The sequence below is a fragment of the Polypterus senegalus genome, chromosome 16 (assembly GCF_016835505.1).
Source record: "Polypterus senegalus isolate Bchr_013 chromosome 16, ASM1683550v1, whole genome shotgun sequence".
Lineage (NCBI taxonomy): Eukaryota > Metazoa > Chordata > Cladistia > Polypteriformes > Polypteridae > Polypterus > Polypterus senegalus.
Genome location: NC_053169.1, coordinates 77,590,553 through 77,611,042, shown reverse-complemented (window position 1 = coordinate 77,611,042; position 20,490 = coordinate 77,590,553). Strand labels below are relative to the sequence as shown.

Below are 20,490 nucleotides of genomic sequence, written 5' to 3'. Positions count from 1 at the left end.
TTTGTATAATAAACAAACACTGGTTTTTGCTTTTTAAAAAATGAAATCGTACATTATAAAATTCTCCAGAGGCCATCAATTATAAAATTATCAACTTTAATCAGTTTTAAAAGTTTCACAAGAAGTTTGACACTTAGAAGGGAATTTTGCCTTTTGAAAGTCTTCAAGAATATAATTTGTGTATATACATTTTCTTGCAATTATATCAGATGCAAAGTACCTGAATAAAAGCATGTGATACTGGAATATAACTTAAAAAAATGAATGCAAAAAATACAAAATTAAATGTAAACCAAGTTTATTTTGCTCTTAAGTAGTGTTCTTGAAGCACTACAGCATGGTAAACAATGTAAATTAGTACAAGTCATCTCAAAAGCCATCAGAATTAACATGAGTTGTTATAAAGATGCGGCCTATGCTAATTGATAAATATTTTTAACCACTTTCACTTCGAATTAATGAAGGCTCACAAATGAGCAACACTCCTCATTGAGGAAAACAAAAGCTGTTGTCGACAACGCGACAGCGCACACACACACACACACCCCCAAACACGCACAAAAAAATAAAAATAACTCAACTGTTGTGTTCCCGAGCTTTTAACGATGCTTTACAATGGGATGATATGCACATAATCCTGCTGCAAAAAAATGTGTCTAGCAAGAAAATCAATGGTAATTTAGTCAAGAACAACCATTCAAACCAAACCTAACTCTACACTGTTGACAAAAAAGCAGCATCTTTAACCCACACTTCCTTGCATTGATTCTTCAAGACTGTGCGATACATCTGTAGTATCCCACCAAAAATTGGTTATCAGCAATAGAATAGTTTTAGAAGCCATTTTGCAGAGGCCTTTACACATACAAGTTTACACAATAGCTTCTCTTGCCTAAAAAAATAAAAATGGGCAAGAAATTTAAAATGCTTTATTTCTTACAACCTCATGCAGATCTAAATTAAGATGACCAAACATAAGCTTTAACAATGGAAAGATATTACACAAGAAAGTTTTCATACAAAACGCATACTAAGTAAAAAGGGCCACTATGTGACACAGTATAATTTACATATTGGCATTGTTTTGGTCAACAAATACCCAAGTGCAGTTCACTTCTGAACGCGAACAATTTAGAAGTAATCTGACAAAACTTGGCTTGGTATATGATTTTTCAATCACACATTTCTTCTGGAATTTCGTGTGGATTTAATATTCCAGGCACAGACATCTGTAACTTGTGTTTTTCTTCCTGCGCTTGTCGTAGGGAAGCTTCTCTTTCTTCCAAGAAGAGGTCAGATGTGTCTTCACCAGCAAACTCCTTTATAAGAATATAAACTCAAACTTAGTGCAAAAGAAACAGTCAGGAAAATGTGCTTATTAAATTACAATAAGACCATTGAAATGGAAAACACTAACAAAGTGAGAAAGTACATTTTTCCTCATGAGATTTGAAATTGATTTAAAAAGCTACGAATTTCAATTTAGTTAATCAGATAAAACCACACTGAACACAAAAAGCACAAGTGGCTTTCATGCAAAACACAAATCTTTTACAAGAATATCACAAAAACTACTTAGTACAGTAAACTTGAACACTCTTTGATTAATGCATTACAATGCTTCACAGATAAGGTCTACAATTTCAAGTTTAACATGCAGCTGGTTGCAGTATCCAGCGCAATTTTTGATAGATTACCACCTAGTTTCTTTTTGGTCAAATAAAACATGCCACATTTCAAACTGAATCACAGAATAACATTGTGTCTTTTCTGTTTGTAGCATGCTTGTAACTCTGATGCAGCTCAGCTAAATCTATAAGTAAAGAAATATAAATCATAGAAAAGTTAGAAGAGGCAAGTTTTAGAAGTAGCTTAATTCATGTCATACAGAATGTTTTAAGAATCTAGAGGACACACGGATTAGAGTATATACTGCCTAATGTGCATGACCTTAACACTAGAATTACCAGAGCCAACAGAAAAACTTGTAAATCCGGCCCACCTTAAATCCCTTCACACCTCTCCATCAGCTTCTTTTGTCTTCTAAATGTGTCGATAAGCCCAAGCAGCCTGCTAGACCATACCCCCCACTGCCTCAGAACGGGCAAGAAGTTCTCCCAGTTCCTGCTTTGATTGATTATCTGGGAGTGAGCTATCCAGAATAGTAAGGGGAAATAATTCGATGTGTGTTTCATATCTACAACAATCTATGTAAACACATTGTTAAAACAGAAGCGTTTTCATGTTTTAGTAATAAATAACAAAATGTAGACATGAACTATATGATGTGTGGCTGAAGGCTGATGGCCAAATATCAAATAAACACTTTCATAAAAGGCGCAAGTACAAAACAGCTTCTGTGGTGCTGTGGTTAGAAATGCCGATTTATAATCCGGAGGTCGCAAGTTCGAAACCAGCTCCCTGTAAAATTTACCAATGTAATGAGTTGCTCTTATTGTTAATATTATACAATAAAAACATAAATTTGATTAAAAGTGGGGAGAAGAAAAAAAAAACACCCCCCAATTTTTACAAGTACTATAAATGTACACCGGCTGTTACAGACACAAATCAAAATGTATGTTTTTATTGTATAATAACAAATAAGAGCAGCACAATACTCTAAATGGTAAATTTTCCAGGGTGCTGGTTCTGAACTCACAACCTCCAGATTATAAGTCGGCAGTTCTAACCACAGAAGGTGTTTTATTGTACTTGCACGTTTTGTGAAAGTGTTTATTTGATATTTGGTCATCAGCCTTCAGCCACACGTCATATAGTTCATGTTTATATTTTGTTATTTATTACTAAAACATGAAAAACGTTTGTTTTAATGATGTTTTTACATAGATTGTTGTGGACATAAAAACACATAAAATGATTTTCCCTTACAATTCTGGGTAGCTCACTCCCAGATAATTATCAAGGCAGGAACTGGGAGAACTATTCTATAACATTTGACTGCCAATTCAAAGATGAGCACAAGTGCAGGTTTAAAATGGATATAATATTAACCTAAACAGTGCATCCACGGTTTCTGGCTCTAACTGTGAAATGCTACTTTTAATTCTGCTTCTAAAGCTCAATGACTGGACTCCTTTAAACGTCACAGAGTGAAATACAAACTGTATTCTTGTTTTTTCTGTAGCAACAGTACTAATTTTGATTGTACGATATCATGGTTTAGGCTGTACATATAATTCTCTATATTACTGCAATGATTTTTATTTATTTATTTTTACATATGTACACTTCAGTGAACTAATGTGTAGGTGAAAGTTAAATGTGAAATGAAGGGCAATGTATAAAACTAAGAAAAGGAACAGCTCGTTCCATTAGTTGTAGAGACTGTTAAAAGACTATTAAAAAAAGGACACACAGCCTTACCTTAATTTGCACAAGAAAGTCCCTTAAATGCTCTTTGAAAGCAGGTATGTCTTGATTTAAGCTGAATAATCCTGTTACAAAAACTTTAACTTGCGCACTGGAAAGAAAAATCATAAATCCTGTTAAAAGCTTTTTTTTCTCCCCCCACCAATTAAAAAACACAAAAATAAATGCAACATAGAAAATTAAAAATACACTACTTACTCTTGCAAATGTGGGAAGGCAGATTTCAAAAGGTTGGCCACATATTCCTGAGTAAATATCTGGTTGTTAACTGGATTTGCTGGATTCAGGCTGGCGTTAATTTTACCTTCTTCTACCAAGTTAAACATGTAAGCAAGAATTGACGCATGCATTGTTAGACCTGCAGGGGGAAAAAGAAAAAGTAATCATCTGCCATTTAAAGCAGTTTTACATCAATCTTATGATTCAATCTGAAAGTAGCAGTAAGCATTATACAGTACATTTTTATATTTTAACTCAATTAATGCAAAGTGAAAATGATCTGTAAACAGTAAAATTTTTGAATACTATCTGACCTCAAATCAACAACCTTTGAAAAGTATACAAAATTTTCTGTATAGGAAACAAAGGATATCCATTTTGTCCTTTCATCTAATTGTAAAGTTAAGAATATAATGCAGAAAAACTGGAAATGTTCATGCCAGGAAATCTTGCAGCAAGACATTCATTCATAACCTTAAAATCAATTAACTTTTTATAAGAGAACTCTCTACTTTTTCTTTCATATCCCAAACATACACAGGCCAGGTTAACTAGTGGCTCCTAGGTTAATGGATGCATCTTTAGATTTTTTTAGCCAGGTTTAAAAGGTTTCTTGCTTACTTTATCAAGAAGTTACTGTCAATCAAATATTCAGGCCACAAGATTCAATTTCCTCACAACATTATATACTATATTGAATTAAAAATGTACTGTAACCCACCCACTGCACCAGTGTCTGTGAAGAATGGACTCCACTGTCCTTGGAAGAGAGGTGTGCAGAGGATGAAGACCTAGAGATGTGGTATAGTTTCGGTCTAGATTTATCCAGCTCATTATCAGAAGGATTTAAAAGTTTCTGTATTCCAGGTTCTAGTTGGTTAGAATCAATAATTTGCCCATTAATACTTTCAAGATCAATAGAGAAGCATGAAAATTAAAAGCCTCCATATACAATCTATATTGTGTGGAGTGGTTACTAGTGTTTTCGCATAGCTTCATGGGCTAAAATTCCACACCTAGTCTGTACAGAGTTTACATATTTTCCCCAAGGGTGTGCATAGCTCTTTCCAGGTACTATAATTTTAAGCTCAAATTTACAAATTAGTATGCAAGTGAATTTGATAGTGAAGTAGCTGGTCATCTTTAGTACAGAGTTTAATTTGCCACTGTGTTTGCAATGCACAACCAGTACTGCTACAAGTTTGAAAGCTTCATCAGACTAGCACATTTTTCTGAATGCAAAAGCAAAAAAAAAAAAAAAAGTCTAGCTAATTAAAAAATTACATTAGGTACAGTTGATTGATCAAATAATTTGTGAATTTAAGTTGACAATTTTCCTGGATTTCTAATTTTTCCTATTGCTTCACAACATCTCAAAATGGTCACTGCACTGCCTTATCCGAGCATACAGGAAATTTTCACTCAGTAATTAGTTAATTTCAAAAGACAGATGTTTAACCAGTAAAAGAAAGCTAAAGTTAAACTTTCAAACAGGTATACATTTATCATTGTATGTCACGATGTGTGTATGCTTTTATATCAAAGATTTATTTCCAGACTCCCAGCAGAATACAAATCGCCAAAAAATGCAGCAACTAATTGTCTGAAACTCCCTGAGTGAACCAACAGATAATGGTACATCTCCCTGCCTACAGATAACACTGAACAACAATTTTTGAAAAGTCTTGCTGATTGTGACAGGTACCTAGTGGGTGTGCACAAATATATTTTTGGTTTAACTGCATAACATAGGAACTCTGAGACATAGACATTTATATGTTTACTGAAAATAACTCATTTAGTCAGGTTTGTGTTTCACATAAGCTATTAAATTCAACAGGATTAAAAGTGTTTTGCTGCCGATTTTCTTTTGTATTCAATGTCTGGTGCATCATGTTGCAGTGTCCAACAGTAGTCAGAGAGCATTGACTGAATCCAGCTGCCCTGGTATTGTTTCTCCATTGTAGCAATGTCCTGGTGAAACCTTACACTGTGTTCGTCACTGACAGCACCAAGATTTGCAGGGAAGAAGTCCGAGTGCGAGTGGAGGAAATGAATCTTGATTGACATGTTGCACTTCATTGTCTTGTATGCTTTGAGAAGTTTGTCTACCAGCTGAATGTAGTTTGGGGCTCTGTAATTGCTGAGAAAATTGTCAACAATGTCTTTGAAGGCTCCAGGCAATTTTTTCTGTCTCAACTAATAGATCTTCAAACCGCTTGTCACTCATAACATGTCTGATCTGGGGGTCAACAAAAATACCCTCTTTGAATTTGGCGTCAGTTATTCTTGGGAACATCGGTCTTAAATAATGAAAACTTTCGCCTTCCTTGTTCAGTGCTTCAAGAAATTCTTCATCAGTCCCAGTTTTATGTGAAGAGGAGGTAAAAATATCTTTGCCGGGTTGACAAGCGATTCACGTGCCACATTTTTCTGCCCTGGAACTAACTTTTTACTGAGTAGTCAGTTCTGTCGAGAATAGTGCGACTCTTTGGGGAACGGATGTCCCATTCACAGATGAAACAACAGTACTTTGTATAGCCAAGCTGCAGTCCTAGTAACAGAGCAACAACGAAGATCTCCACAGATATTCCAGTTGTGTCTGCTATACTGGATGTGCTTCAGCAACAGTTCCATATTCTCATACGTTTCTTTCATGTGTGCTGCATAGCCAACAGGTACTGTAGGATAAACATTGCCATTGTGTAGCAGAACAGCTTTCAGGCTTAACATTGACAAATCAATGAAGAGACACCACTCTTCCAGGTTGTGATCACAAGCCAAGGCCAAGAAGAATCCTTCAATGTCACAACAGAAACAGAGACTGTCGACTTGTGCAAAAAATGTGGTTATATCATGATGTCGGCCTCGAAACACAGAAATTTTCATACCTGGTGACAGCAAACATCATTCCTGCAGTCTCAAACCCAGCAGCTCAGCTTTTGCTTTTGACAGACCCAAATCTCTGACCAAATCGTTCAATTCAGATTGTGTTATCAGATGTGGATTGCCTGGTCAATGTCACTGTCAGTACCCTGCATTGCAGTTTCTTCATCTGGTTTGTCTAAGGTCCAATCCTCTGGTGGTTTCAGAATTGGATGACTGTCATCATGTGGCAGAGGTCTCATTGCGGAGATTAGGATTGCTGAGGCAGATTAGGATATTCAATTGACTTCGTTTTTCGCAGAGAAACCAGACACATTAGTCAAACAGAAGTAACAGTCTCAGACTGACAGCACATGTCGCACAACAAATGTGAGGCACCCATTCCTTGTCTTGATCACCAATTTTGCAGCCGAAATACAGATAAGCTTTCTTCACAAGAGCAGTCATCCATCGTCTCTGAGGCGCAAGAGTATATTTGCTACAGATATAGCAGAATGTATCGCAGCTGTTACGACACTGATGAGACATTTCGCCCGACACCAAAATGTCTATAGCATCAAGCTACTTACTGTTATATTACTATAGATACTAGACATGCCCAGGCTACACAAACCGTTGATAAGTCACTTATGGGAGCAAAAATGTTTGGATACAAATATAAGAAAAAATCAAGACAAAACTGAAACGGTATGTGATGGGTAAATTTTGATATGATATTCGTGATCAGCACCCAAAAATATATAAGAAACACCCAACAGTGTTCAAGAAGCAAAAACTTTATTGTGCAGTGTAACATATAAAATGTGCTCACATTTATAATACGAATTGTGTAATTATACCACACTGCCAATCATTTAATGTGGTCTACCTAATTCAGTGTTAAAACTGGCCCAACATGGCATTCCATGTGGGAGAAACTGGACAAACACTGCGCCTATTATATTTATAATTTTCAAAATTGCCCCTCCTTGAACAGTCACCTTATCGTGGTGGAGGGGTTTGCGTGTCCCAATGATCCTAGGAGCTATGTTGTCCGGGGCTTTATGCCTGGTAGAACCACCAAGGCAAACTGGTCCTAGGTGAGGGATGAGACAAAGAGCGGTTCAACAAACCTCCAATGAAGAGTAAAAACTTTGGACAACGTTTTCCCTTGCCCGGACGCGGGTCACCGGGGCCCCCCTCTGGAGCCAGGCCTGGAGGTGGGGCTCGATGGCGGCGCCTGGTGGCGGGCCTGCACCCATGGGGCTCGGCGGGCACAGCCGAAGAGGTAGCGTGGGTCCTCCTCCCCATGGGCTCACCACCTATGGGAGGGGCCAAGGAGGTTGGGTGCAGTGTGAGTTGGGTGGTGGCCGAAGGCGGGGACCTTGGCGGTCTGATCCTCGGCTACAGAAACTGGCTCTTGGGACGTGGAATGTCACCTCTCTGAAGGGGAAGGAGCCTGAGCTAGTGCGCGAGGTGAGAGGTTCGGCTAGATATAGTCGGACTCACCTCGACGCACAGCTTGGACTCTGGAACCAATCTTCTTGAGAGGGGCTGGACTCTCTACCACTCTGGAGTTGCCCCGGTGAGGCGCCGAGCAGGTGTGGGCATACTTATGCCCCGACTTGGAGCCTGTGCATTGGGGTTTACCCGGTGGGCGAGAGGGTGGCCTCCCTCCGCCGGGTGGGGAAGGGTCCTGACTGTTGTTTGTGCGTATCGCGAACAGCAGTTTGGAGTATCCACCCTTTTGGAGTCTCTGGAGGGTTGCTAGAGGGCATACCTTCTGGGGATTCCCTCGTTTTGCTGGGAGACTTCAATGCTCCGTGGGCAATGACAGTGAGACCTGGAAGGGCGTGATTGGGAGGAATGGCCCCGATCTGAACCCGGCGGTGTTTTGTTATTGGACTTCTGTGCTCGTCATGGATTGTCCATACGAACACCATGTTCAAGCATAAGGGTGTTCATATGTGCACTTGGCACCAGGACACCCTAGGCCTCAGGTCGATGATCGACTTTGTGGTGGTGTCGTGGACTTGCGGCCATATGTCTTGGACACTTTCGGGTGAAGAGAGGCGGAGCTGTCAACTGATCACCACCTGGTGGTGAGTTGGCCGATGGTGGGGAAGATGCGGTCAGACCTGGTAGGCCCAAGCGTGTTGTGAGGGTCTGCTGGGAGCGGCTGGCAGAGTCCCCTGTCAGAAGTAGCTTCAACTCCCACCTCGGCAGAACTTCAACCCGTCCGAGGGAGGTGGGGACATTGAGTCGAATGGGCCATGTTCCGTGCCTCTATTGTTGAGGCGGCTGACGGAGCTGTGGCGCAAGGTGGTGGTGCCTGTCGTGGCGGCAATCCCGAACCCGTTGGTGGACACGGCGGTGAGGATGCCGTCAAGCTGAAGAAGGAGTCCTATAGGACTTTTTGTCCTGTGGGTCTCTGGAGGCAGCTGATAGGTACCGGCAGGCCAAGCGGACAGCGGCGGTTGTTGCTGAGGCAAAACTTCGGGCATGGGAGGAGTTTGGAGGCCATGGAGAGCGACTTTGGACGGCCGAGGAGATTCTGGTCCACCGTCCGGCGTCTCAGGAGGGAAGCAGTGCAGTGTCAACACCGTATATGGTGGGGATGGTGCGCTGCTGACCTCGACTTCGGGCGTTGTGGGTCGGTGGGAGGAGTACTTGAAGACCTCCTCAATCCCACTAACATGCCTTCCAATGAGGAAGCAGAGCCTGGGGACTCTGAGGTGGGCTCTCCCATCTCTGGGACTGAAGTCACCGAGGTGGTCAAAAACTCCTTGGTGGCAGGGCCCGGGGTGGATGAGATCGCCGGAGTTCCTTAAGGCTCTGGATGTTGTAGGACTGTCTTGGTTGACACGTCTCTGCAACATCGCATGGACATCGGGACAGTGCCTCTGGATTGGCAGACCGGGGTGGTGGTCCCCTCTTTAAAAGGGGACGGAGGGTGTGTTCCAACTATAGAGGGATCACACTCCTCAGCCTCCCTGGAAAAGTCTATTGGGGTTCTGGAGAGGAGGGTCCGTCGGATAGTGAACCTCGGATTCAGGAGGAACAGTGTGGTTTTAGTCCTGGTGGCGGAACAGTGGACCAGCTCTTCACCCTTAGCAGAGTCCTGGAGGGTGCATGGGAGTTTGCCCGACCGGTCTACATGTGTTTTGTGGACTTGGAAAGGCATTGACCGTGTCCCTCGGGGAATCCTGTGGGGGTGCTCGGGAGTATGGGGTACGGACCCCTGATAAGAGCTGTTGGTCTCTGTACAACGGTGTCAGAGCTTGGTCCGCATTGCGGCAGTAAGTCGAGCCCGTTTCCAGTGAGAGTTGGACTCCGCCAGGGCTGCCCTTTGTCACCGATTCTGTTCATAACTTTTATGGACAGAATTTCTAGCGCAACCAGGGTGTTGAAGGGGTCGGTTTGGTGGACTCAGGATTGGGTCACTGCTTTTGCAGATGATGTTGTCCTGTTTGCTTCATCAGGCCGTGATCTTCAGCTCTCTCTGGATCGGTTAGCAGCTGAGTGTGAAGCGGCTGGGATGAGAATCAGCACCTCCAAATCCGAGCATGGTCCTCAGCGGAAAAGGGTGGAGTGCCCTCTCAGGGTTGGGAGAGATCCTGCCCCAAGTGGAGGAGTTCAAGTATCTCAGGGTCTTGTTCACGAGTGAGGGAAGAATGGAGCGTGAGATCGAACAGGAGGATCGGTGCGGCATCCGCAGTGATGCGGCTCTGCATCGGTCTGTCGTGGTGAAAAGGAGCTGAGCCGTAAGGCAAAGCTCTCAATTTACCAGTCGATCTACGCTCCTACCCTCACCTATGGTCATGAGCTATGGGTAGTGACCGAAAGAACGAGATCGCGAATACAAGCGGCTGAAATGAGTTTCCTCCGCAGGGTGTCTGGGCTTTCCCTTAAAGATAGGGTGAGAAGCTCAGTCATCCGGGAGGGGCTCAGAGTAGAGCCGCTGCTCCTCCGCATCGAGAGGAGTCAGATGAGGTGGCTCGGGCATCTGATCAGGATGCCTCCTGGACGCCTCCCTGGTGAGGTGTTCAGGGCACGTCCAACGGGAGGAGGCCCGGGGAAGACCCAGGACACGCTGGAGGGACTATGTCTCCCGGCTGGCCTGGGAGCATTTGGATTCTCCGGAAGAGCTGGAAGAAGTGGCGGGGAGAGGAAGTCTGGGTCTCTCTGCTTAAGCTGCTGCCCCCGCGACCCGACCTCGGATAAGCGGAAGAGGATGGATGGATGGATGGATTTTCAAAATTAATAAAAATACAATTTAACAGTAAAATAAAAAAATTATATTTGTATTATATTTATTTCACAACTAGTAAAAAGAAATAGTGCTTTACATTGCTCTGCAAATATTTTAATACATTTACAGTATAAATATTAAGTTGGACATGTGTGCAAAATGTATTTTAGTAAGTTCTGCATTTTAAAGAAACTAGTAAACTGCAATAACTAAACATAAAACAATGAAATACAGTGGAACCTCGGTTCACGAACATCCTGGTTCACGTACAACTCGGTTCATGACCAAAAAGCTCGCCAAACTTTTGCCTCGGTTCACAACCACACACTCGGTATACGAACAAGCCAGTTTCCCTTGCCTGCCTGAACTGAACTGAGTTGCCTGCCTATCTGCAGCCAGTAAGTGCAAGCCAAACATCCCCCCAATTCCACGTGCCTGCTGGGGAGGGGGAGGAGGAGATTGCTGCACGTGCTTGCCTGCCTATCGGCAGGCTGTACATGCTAGTGCACCATCTCCCCTCCCCCACCACAGGCAGCCTGAGAGAGAAAGAAAGAGAGAGAGAGAGAGAAAGCGAGTGAGCCGCTGCTGCAAGAGCTCTGTTCATTGTTCTCCTTCCATTGGCTTCTAAGCAAGTGAAGAGTAGTGAAAAGAAAATTTTGAAGAAAATTGAAATCGAAGTAAAGAAAGAAATTACAAGAGGTGGAAAAACTGTTTACCAGTTTACTCATTTACCAATTTGAGAACCCTCGTGCTTTCAAGCAGCATAATGTAAACAAAGCCAGACTGCCAGCAAACATGAAGGGTTGGGTCACAAGAACTTTGTTTTTGGAATGGCTGCATGAGGCTTTCACTCCCACCAGCTAAACAGGTAAAAGCACCAGAAACCCAAGAAATCACAAGAGAGAAAACACCTGAAGGAAAACACTTCATGCCAGAACTCGACTCATGCAAGGTTAGTTTTCTTGGTGGTTTTTGTATTACGGATTTTTCAAAAGTTAATTTTTCAGTTCATAAAGCGATTTGTTGCAAATGTTCGCTTTTTTCCTTGTGCTTAAAAGTGTTTGCAGATGGAGTTTTTCATAGGGTGATTAGGTGCAATGTTACCTTTCTCTTTTTTCAAATGTTCCTTTTTTTCCTGCTGTGCTTAAAACTCATTTTATAAAAAGTGTTTACAGCGATCAGGCTTTACGTTTAATAGCGTGATCTCCTACAATCTTACTTTTTTGGTTGCTTGTGAATTGGTTTTTAAATGCACTTCGGATTTGGTTGATGTTCCTTTTTTTCTGCTGTGCTTAAAACTCATTTTTTAAAAAAAATGCTGCGTGAGCACCTGCTACAGAGAGATTAGAGAGCACGAGCAAACAAGCGCAGAGAGAGAGCGTGCAGCTGACAGGGAAGGGATGGGGGGGGTGTGGGTGTGTGTGTGTGCCCTCGTGCTACAGAGAGAGAGAGAGAGAGAGAGAGAGAGAGAGAGAGAGAGAGAGAGAGAGAGAGAGAGAGAGAGAGAGAGAGAGAGAGAGAGAGAGAGAGAGAGAGCGAGCGCGTGTGAGCCAGGCTGCTCCTGTAGCTGAGGGAGAGGCTTTGTTGGTGTGTGTGCTACAGAGGAAGAGCGCGAGCGAGCCAGCTCGTGTAGCTGAGCAGGGAGCCTGGGTGTTTTGTGTCAGTGTTATTCAATGTTTTTACATTAGTTTACTATTACACTGTGCATTCTATGGTGTAATTAACTATATTTGTGCTTAATCTTTACATATTTTTACATATTTACATACAGTTTGTACGGTCTGGAACGGATTCATTGTATTTACATACAATCCTATGGGGGAAACTGCTTCGGTTCACAACCAACTCGGTTTACGACCAGAGTTCTGGAACGAATTATGGTCGTGAACCGAGGTTCCACTGTAACTAGAAACTATTAAAGCTTCGAGTTACAACAAAATCTTTTATAAAACAGTGATTAGTGCACAGAAAGATTTCATATTATGTTTTGGAGAACATAAAACCAAAATTATAACCCCTAGGGAAATCCTTAGAATTGAGCCAGCTTTGTATTAATTCTGACCATGTTTGAAAGTGGAAATAGAATATCCATATGGTATTTGCTTCTCACGATTACATAAGGAATGGAAAAGCCACAGAAAGAAAATAGACGGCTCATTGAACTCGGCTATTTAAAATATTGACATTTCAATAATAATTGATAAAAATATTACAAAGGCACTTTTTTTATATATAATTTCAGAGTAAAAGTTCTCCCTGGAAAAACAAAATGAACAATTGAAACTGTATCAAAATCAAAACATTTCATATTAAACATCACAATGCTTACCAGCCGTATGGGAGGTATCCGTTACTACAGAGAAGATATGCTGAAGGATGTCACAGAAATAAGTCTGGTAGAAGCTCTGAGCAGCAGCCTCCTCCTGAGCAACATTCTGAAGTAAGGTATAAAGTATCTGTAGACCTAGTCAAGAGATTAACATTGAGACCCTATAAATAATTCTTGGCGTTATAGTCAACTTTGTTAGGTTAAACTATTGCATTTTTCTCAGTTTAAGAGTTAAAATAAAAACAAAAATGCAACCATACTCAATGCTAGTGTGCATTCAAAAACTTACCAGTGTCAGCAACATTCCTCATTGTGTGTTTGAATGCCCAGATTATAGAATCCAAAACCAACTTAAACTGTGCAGGAGGAATAGCCAGGAATGCCGGGAAACAGTGTGAATTGACAGCTTGTAACAATAAAAAGAAATTTGTTCGATGCTCTGGATATTCCTCGAAATCCTAAGAGAAATAAAGAGCATTTTTAACTTCAAATATCTAGCATTACTGAATTTATTGACATTGAGCAGACTCCAAACATCTACATTGTGACAACCTATTAAAACTTAAGACATTTAACCCACATGTTCAAATCTGTAGGTTAGTTTTGCAAATCCTTACAATGCAACAGTCAAGATACTAAATAAATAAAGAAAGTGATATCCAACGTAAAAAATAAACACCTGTGAAGCATTAATATAGGGTGCACTTTAAAAATATATAGTCAGTCCTCACAACTAGCATCAAAAATGTCACACCAACTGATCATAATAAAGTGGTTAGAAAACTTTGAAATTAATGTTGTTAAGAAGGGGCTTGAATTTTCATAAAACATTGCCTTACCTTGTTAATCATATTTAAAGTGCATTCAAAGACTGCGTCAAATATCTGTGGAATTTCAGCTGTAATATGACCACCTAACTTGTTCACAATTGTGGCCATAGTACTGAGCACTTCTGGTTCTCTGGCTGCTGGTACATTCCTCTGATAATCAATAAGCACAGCATCTAAAAGTGGTGGCACAAAATTTTCTGCAACCTATTGTTTAGGAGGAAAAAAAATTAGGGTGTGAAACAATTTAAAGAAAAAGATTACTTATATAATAACGTGAAAGTGAGCAAAAGATTTATTATTCTAAATACTATTGTCAAATTTTATCCATTCATTGTGGAAAAATAATGTAGTCAATAGTTAAAAGTTTAGAGTGCCACATTAATCAGGACAAATCTAAACATTTTGGAATGTACAGATGTGAATTAGGGGGTGAAGGTTATAAAAAAAAAAAAAAAAAAGTTTCTCCTAAATGGCCACATCTCACACTATAGTTAATAAAATGATTAAAATTCATTTTCATGAACATAACTCTTGGCGTTCATGGACTAAATAGTGAAACACTAAGTGATCTGCAAGAGTCAAAAGAGTTTTCTGCTTGTATTCCTACATTAGTTTCGTTTCTTCAGGTTCTTGGTTTGGCTCTCAAACATCTAGGTTTAAAATCACATGTTATCTATACATTCTGGAGTGGACTTTATGTATGATCTTAATAAAAGGTGATGGTTATTATTTAGACAGCATTTCATAAAAAAAATTCAGAAAACTGGCTAGTGGTTTAACACCACAAGTTCAATTGAACTTTCGTGATGGTCTTTTCATTGAGAAGAGTTTCCATTTCTTTAACTGGATTTCCATAAATTAGTTTGGCTAACTTGACTGAAAAATGGTGTTTTTCTAGTTTTAAGATTGTTTAAGATGGTTTTATTTTTTTTAGTCTGTCATTCTAATTTTTTTTAAATTTAATCAGTTTTGTTTTAGTCACCAAATATGTCCACACGGACACGGTTTTACAATCTAAAAACAGTTTTCTTTATAGCTGTCACATTCTGCATAATACATGTATGCTTATAACTGTCAACTTATTACATCAAATATACGATTGTACTATCTGTGACAAAGCAAAATTTTCTCATGGTAATGTGACAATGCAAGGTTTCCAGTGTAAACAAAAAGATATAGCAAATAGCTAATAGGCTCAGATGTTATTTACTTTATATTGCAGGACACTTCAGCAAATGGTATTTCATTTCATAAACACCTTCCTTTTCATTTGTGTTATCCCCCATGCAAGTAGTAAGATCACTGCATACTCTTATGTTATATTTATTCTCGATACTCGCTGATATGGACTAGGTCATCTTCTTGTTTCCAAACTTTGAAAATGTATATTTCAGAGAATACATCTTTTGATTAGTTTATGAAATACTGTTGAAATTACTTTAACTGTGTTAATATGAGTAATAACTGAGAAATAGAAAGTTTTTCCAAGTAAGTACTGCAATTCGACAAACGGTAACAAATACAGTACATCTTTTATAGTAACCTTTCAAACCAGTCACTCAATAAGCAATATTTGATTAACATTTTAAAAATGTAATACAAAGACAGGACAAGTGACTTACTGCTGCATGTGTGTTACATGTACTGTATTACAGTACATCTTAATATAGGGCAGAAGTTCACACATTCTACTGGTTGCACGCATACCAGCATGCAAAAGACTTTGCTCTCCTAAAACATTATCCCAATGCCTGAATGGGGGCATGGGATGAAACAGGCCTTGAAGAAGCCCCTATATTTCACAGAACACATTCATTCAGAGCAACCAACTTACACAAACTGTTACAAGACTAAAATTAAGGCAGAGTCCATGAAGCTCTAAAGGTATGAATGTAATGCACAACTAGATTACCTTTTTTCAAAAATAGTATCTACAGTAAACAAATGGATCAAAACTAAACTGATTATTTATAGATTTCTGATGCTGAATCGATCATTTGGAGAATGAGATTTTTTAATGACACACATCCAATAATCTTCTGAAAGTATGCACACTCAGTGTAGGTACACATGGACAGAACATGCAAGCTCCATAAAAAACCCTAATTAGCCTAGCAATCAAACTTGAGTGTATGGCACTAACATGAAAACTCGCTGTCCACCACCACTTTTGCCAAGTGTAGATCACTAAATAACCTGATTAAAATCAACTGTACATGTGTAACGTAATCTGTTTACCGCTCCTTTATGCTACACACTGACTTATCCTGTCACTATTGTGATTTTGGCAGCAAAAAGTCAAAATGTTGGTAAAATAAGGCAATTTATTTTGTCCAGAGTTATCCGTGCATTAAGAAATCTCTTTTTTACTCCATTAGTTAATACTGATTTGATATCTAAACATTACCATGTACTACAGTAACAAAATGCAATGATAGTAATTACAACAACAAATTTGGGGCAAAAATACCAGATTTCAAACTATTTTTTTAAATATAAATAGCAAAGCTACTGAGCAAATTCAGCCACATGTTTCTAAAAATTGGAGGTAAATTTCATAGATGCCGATTGCTGAAATTTCTACCTTCTCTGGCATACAGAGTCATCAGTGCTCCATTCCCCCCAGTCTAAGTAAGAAATGAATTTATAGCAAAGACTGGCTAGTCAAGCTTGATGAATCTAACTTTCCAGCTACTTAACTGGATCTTCTAAAGGAACAGGTGGCATGTTTTTAATCGCCTTTTCCTGAAGGTTGGAAAAAGCTGCCACTCACTACAAACTAACTAGACATTCAGTGACTGAAGGTTAGGTACAACAATGAAATCTACAAAACAACTTATTAGAACGTGACTAGGGTACTGCAGTCATGTTCTACTCTAGACAGGAAAACTGACTAATAGGGCTGGGTTGATAATAGAGTTTTTTTAAATATTCACAATTGTAAGGGAAAATACCAAACTACAAGGATCTAGCTACTAAACTTGATTATGACATTAAAAATACATTTTCTAAGATTTTTCCATATCCACAGATTCAACCAACCCACAGACTGAAAATATTTCAGCCAATCGAAAAGGAGACTGCACTTCACTACCAGTTTCTCTTACTCCACAGCAGTGGGGCACCATTCAGGGCCAGTGAAGAATAAATTCATCTTGAAAAGTCAATGCCAATCCTGCTGCATCACATTTCCTGTCATCCTACATTTACACATACCATTGTAGACAGATACCCAATACAATTCCAGAGACCTAACTTCCAGATAAAGAGACTTCAGCTGTGAGAATTGTGTGTCTGACTTGAGCTTTCTCGGTGGGACATGGGTGAGCAGGCTGCTTACTGCTTGTGCTGACTGAGACATTTGCAAAACAAAGGCACTGATGAGGACATACATACATACATACATACATACACACACCCCAAGATTGAGAAGACATTACTTTGACCAGAATTTCTCTTTTAAGGCGCAAGGTAAAACAAATATGTGCATGAAGTTTCTCAACATGAACAGTAATTAAAAAAAATGGCTTAACAATATGCAATACTTCAAGAGACTCTAATTGGCTGAAATAATTATGTTAAACACATAAATTAACTTATTCATCTGATTTAGGTAAACCAACATCCCATTCAACCAGATTCTTGAAAGAAGCTTTTTATCTAATATGTGAAACAAAAGCATACCTTGGGTCAAAAACACGGCTAACTGCATCAGTGTAAGCCTGCTATCTGACAGTTTTCTTTTAGCAAAAAAACAAGCAAGGTAAATGTCTGGCAGAGCCTGAGAAGCAGGTGGTTCCCCTCAACTTGAAGACTTATGTGGATGTTCAGTAAAATGTACTGCACAGGATGTACAGTGCTCAGATGCTCTATTCAAATTTGATTTATTGCTGTCTATCAATACTCTTGAGCTAGTTTTTTAGTTATCAGTTCAGAATCAGGATTGCATCTTTTGTTTCTAATCCTCCTAATGTCATTTGGAAGGTTGTTCTCCAATTGTTTAAGAAAATATAAAGGCACAATTCTGGCTATCTTGATATAGAATAATACTATCAATATGAAAACAAAACATTTCATTAAATAAATATTGGCCCAACAGTTCTGAATGATAGATGAAAACGGGCAAAAAAATTCATAGACTGAATTATGCCCTATGTTTAGGGCATAATTCAGTGGCTACAGTGAGAAGTACATGCACATGTGAAAATTAATTTTCTTGTCTAAACTATCAGGAGGTTTTAATGAATACACCAACAACTACACACACTCATCTTTGTGCATAATGTAAATGCAAGTGTGGTGAAAATGAAAAAAAAAAAAAAAAAAAATTCTGCTTTTTGTTCTCATTTTCATTTATTAACAGTTTCAAGACATAATTTGTTTTAATTTTTAGTAAATGATACTTTTTCCACTTATGAGAAAAACGGCTGAAAACATCTCATTTCCACAGAGCACAGTGTTTGATATGTATAGAGATGAGTCACAAACATTTCATTTTGAACTAATAACATTAAGAAATTTAATCAAAGAACATATTGAACAGAGTATAAGAAAACTGTATGATAAATGATAAAAAAAAAAAAAGATTAAACATTTAAAAGTGACACTTATGTTCCAAGTCGAAACCGAATCCATTCAAGCTTAACATGTTTTGTCCCTATTAGTTTGGTCGCTATTGACCATGTACTGAATAAAGTGGGATAGGAAAATGGGCAACTAAAATAGCGCAGACATCTCTATATTAATTAGGAAAGAAGGTTGCATAAAATACATTGAATATCAGAGTGGCAGAACAGCGGTAACTTGAAATTTCAATTTACAGCTAGCACCATGTAAATAAGCACATTACTAAAATTTCTGTAAAAATATATTACTGTGTGTGTTGACCACATTGTTGAACATGTATAAAGGAAAAGATATGAATTAAATGTAATTTGTATTTGAAATATTCCTCAAAATGTGTATGTAAAGGTGAAATAGTTATTTGGCAGCTGCAATACAATTAGAAGACAGGTGATAGACATTAAAGTACAATGAATATCTACAATACATTGTAGCAGATATGGACTTACCATTTGAGGATCATTAGACCTGCTCACCCATCCAGATATCAGTTTCAGAGTTTCTCTTTTTACTGTTCGCATACTTCTTATTAATGGTTGCTTGGTAACCATTTCACCTGTTCACGTTAAAAAAAAAAATGTAGTGATCTACAAATTAGGTATCTACCATTCTGTATAGAAAATGTAAATTTGCTTGATTTGTGCTTAAGGTAGCATTTACCGGTCTTATTTCTAATGATATCGTAAAGAACCAATGACAACTCATAGAAAGATCCCAAAAGGATCCCAAAAGTAATTAATCTAGGTTCCTTCAATAAACAGCCCTATGCAATTCTTTACACAAAGAACGATAGACACTTGGAATAAGTTACCAAGTAGTGTGGTAGACAGTAAGACGTTAGGGACTTTCAAAACTCGACTTGATGTTTTCTTGGAGGAAGCAAGTGGATAGGACTGGCGAGCTTTGTTGGGCTGAATGGCCTGTTCTCGTCTAGATTGTTCTAATTCTAATTATGTATTTGAAGGAGTGGCAGGTTTTTAAGGCTATACTGGCAGGCATTATAAACAGGATTAATGAGAGAATGAAATTAGATGAGTTTAACAACAGACTCTATGCAAGAATAAATATTGATGCAACGGTACTACAATAGAGATAGAGATAGAGATTATATATATATATATATATATATAGATATAGATATATATATATATATTGATTTATGGATCAACTCTATTTTGGGTTTGTACAACTCTGCCCGGGGTTTGTTTCCTGCCTTGTGCCCGGTATTGGCTCTAGCAGACCCCCCCCATGACCTTGTAGTTAGGATATAGCGTGTTGGATAATGGATGGATGGATAGATAGAACTGAGAGATAAGAATTTGTTTAACTTAATAGAAACAATGAATTTTATGCCAAAATAAATCTACAGCTTTCACTTTTGAAAACTTCTGCAAATCTCCCTACATGAAACATTCAAACTTCAACAACAGCCTTTATACGGTTAATCATATATATATATACACACAAAATTGTGACTGTACGCTCAAGTACAAGTCTGTCAGAATGACGCTACTTGAATATTTGAATAAGGTTTTATTTAAAGGCAAAAGCTGATATTTAAATGAAACTGTCATTTTATTGTACCTTGCACTAATTTTGGCATTGTGTTACTCCAGACAAATTATGCAGTGCTGCAGTACAGTGTATTTTGCACATTTGATTGCACATCACTTCTGCTATCAACCTTTTGAAATTTTAGTTAGCTTGTGATCTTCAACAGTAAAATTTACTGCCATACCCCTTCACAATAGGTGACAGATTTTTCCAACCCAGTGCTGTTTTTTTTAAGCTAGAAGTGATGGAGCAGATTTATAAACACTACATTCTATACCTGATTATGTTCTTTTACACTATTAAACCTAAAATGCCCAGCCACTGGATTATGCCAAAATGCTCTCACTAATGAAAATGGAAAAATCTCTAACATTTTAAATCCCCACGTTGAGACTTTTCAGTGTCAGCAATATACATTTAGCCAC

At 38.9% G+C, this 20,490-nt stretch overlaps 1 protein-coding gene across 2 annotated transcripts in view; it reads right to left on the bottom strand.

Annotated features, from left to right (window-relative positions):
- Positions 1 to 276: 276 nt before the first annotated feature.
- The window catches only part of LOC120516852 (exportin-1), a 131,950-nt gene continuing 111,736 nt past the window's right edge, over positions 277 to 20,490 (bottom strand). For both annotated transcript variants that reach the window (XM_039738817.1, XM_039738818.1), the window contains exons 19-25: positions 18,961 to 19,067; positions 13,898 to 14,092; positions 13,348 to 13,516; positions 13,059 to 13,193; positions 3,592 to 3,751; positions 3,388 to 3,484; positions 277 to 1,319 (exon numbers count right to left, since the gene is read on the bottom strand). In XM_039738817.1, coding sequence (XP_039594751.1) covers positions 1,173 to 1,319; positions 3,388 to 3,484; positions 3,592 to 3,751; positions 13,059 to 13,193; positions 13,348 to 13,516; positions 13,898 to 14,092; positions 18,961 to 19,067 — 1,010 coding nt within the window. In that variant the 3' untranslated portion in view covers positions 277 to 1,172. The remainder of the gene's footprint in view (positions 1,320 to 3,387; positions 3,485 to 3,591; positions 3,752 to 13,058; positions 13,194 to 13,347; positions 13,517 to 13,897; positions 14,093 to 18,960; positions 19,068 to 20,490) is intronic.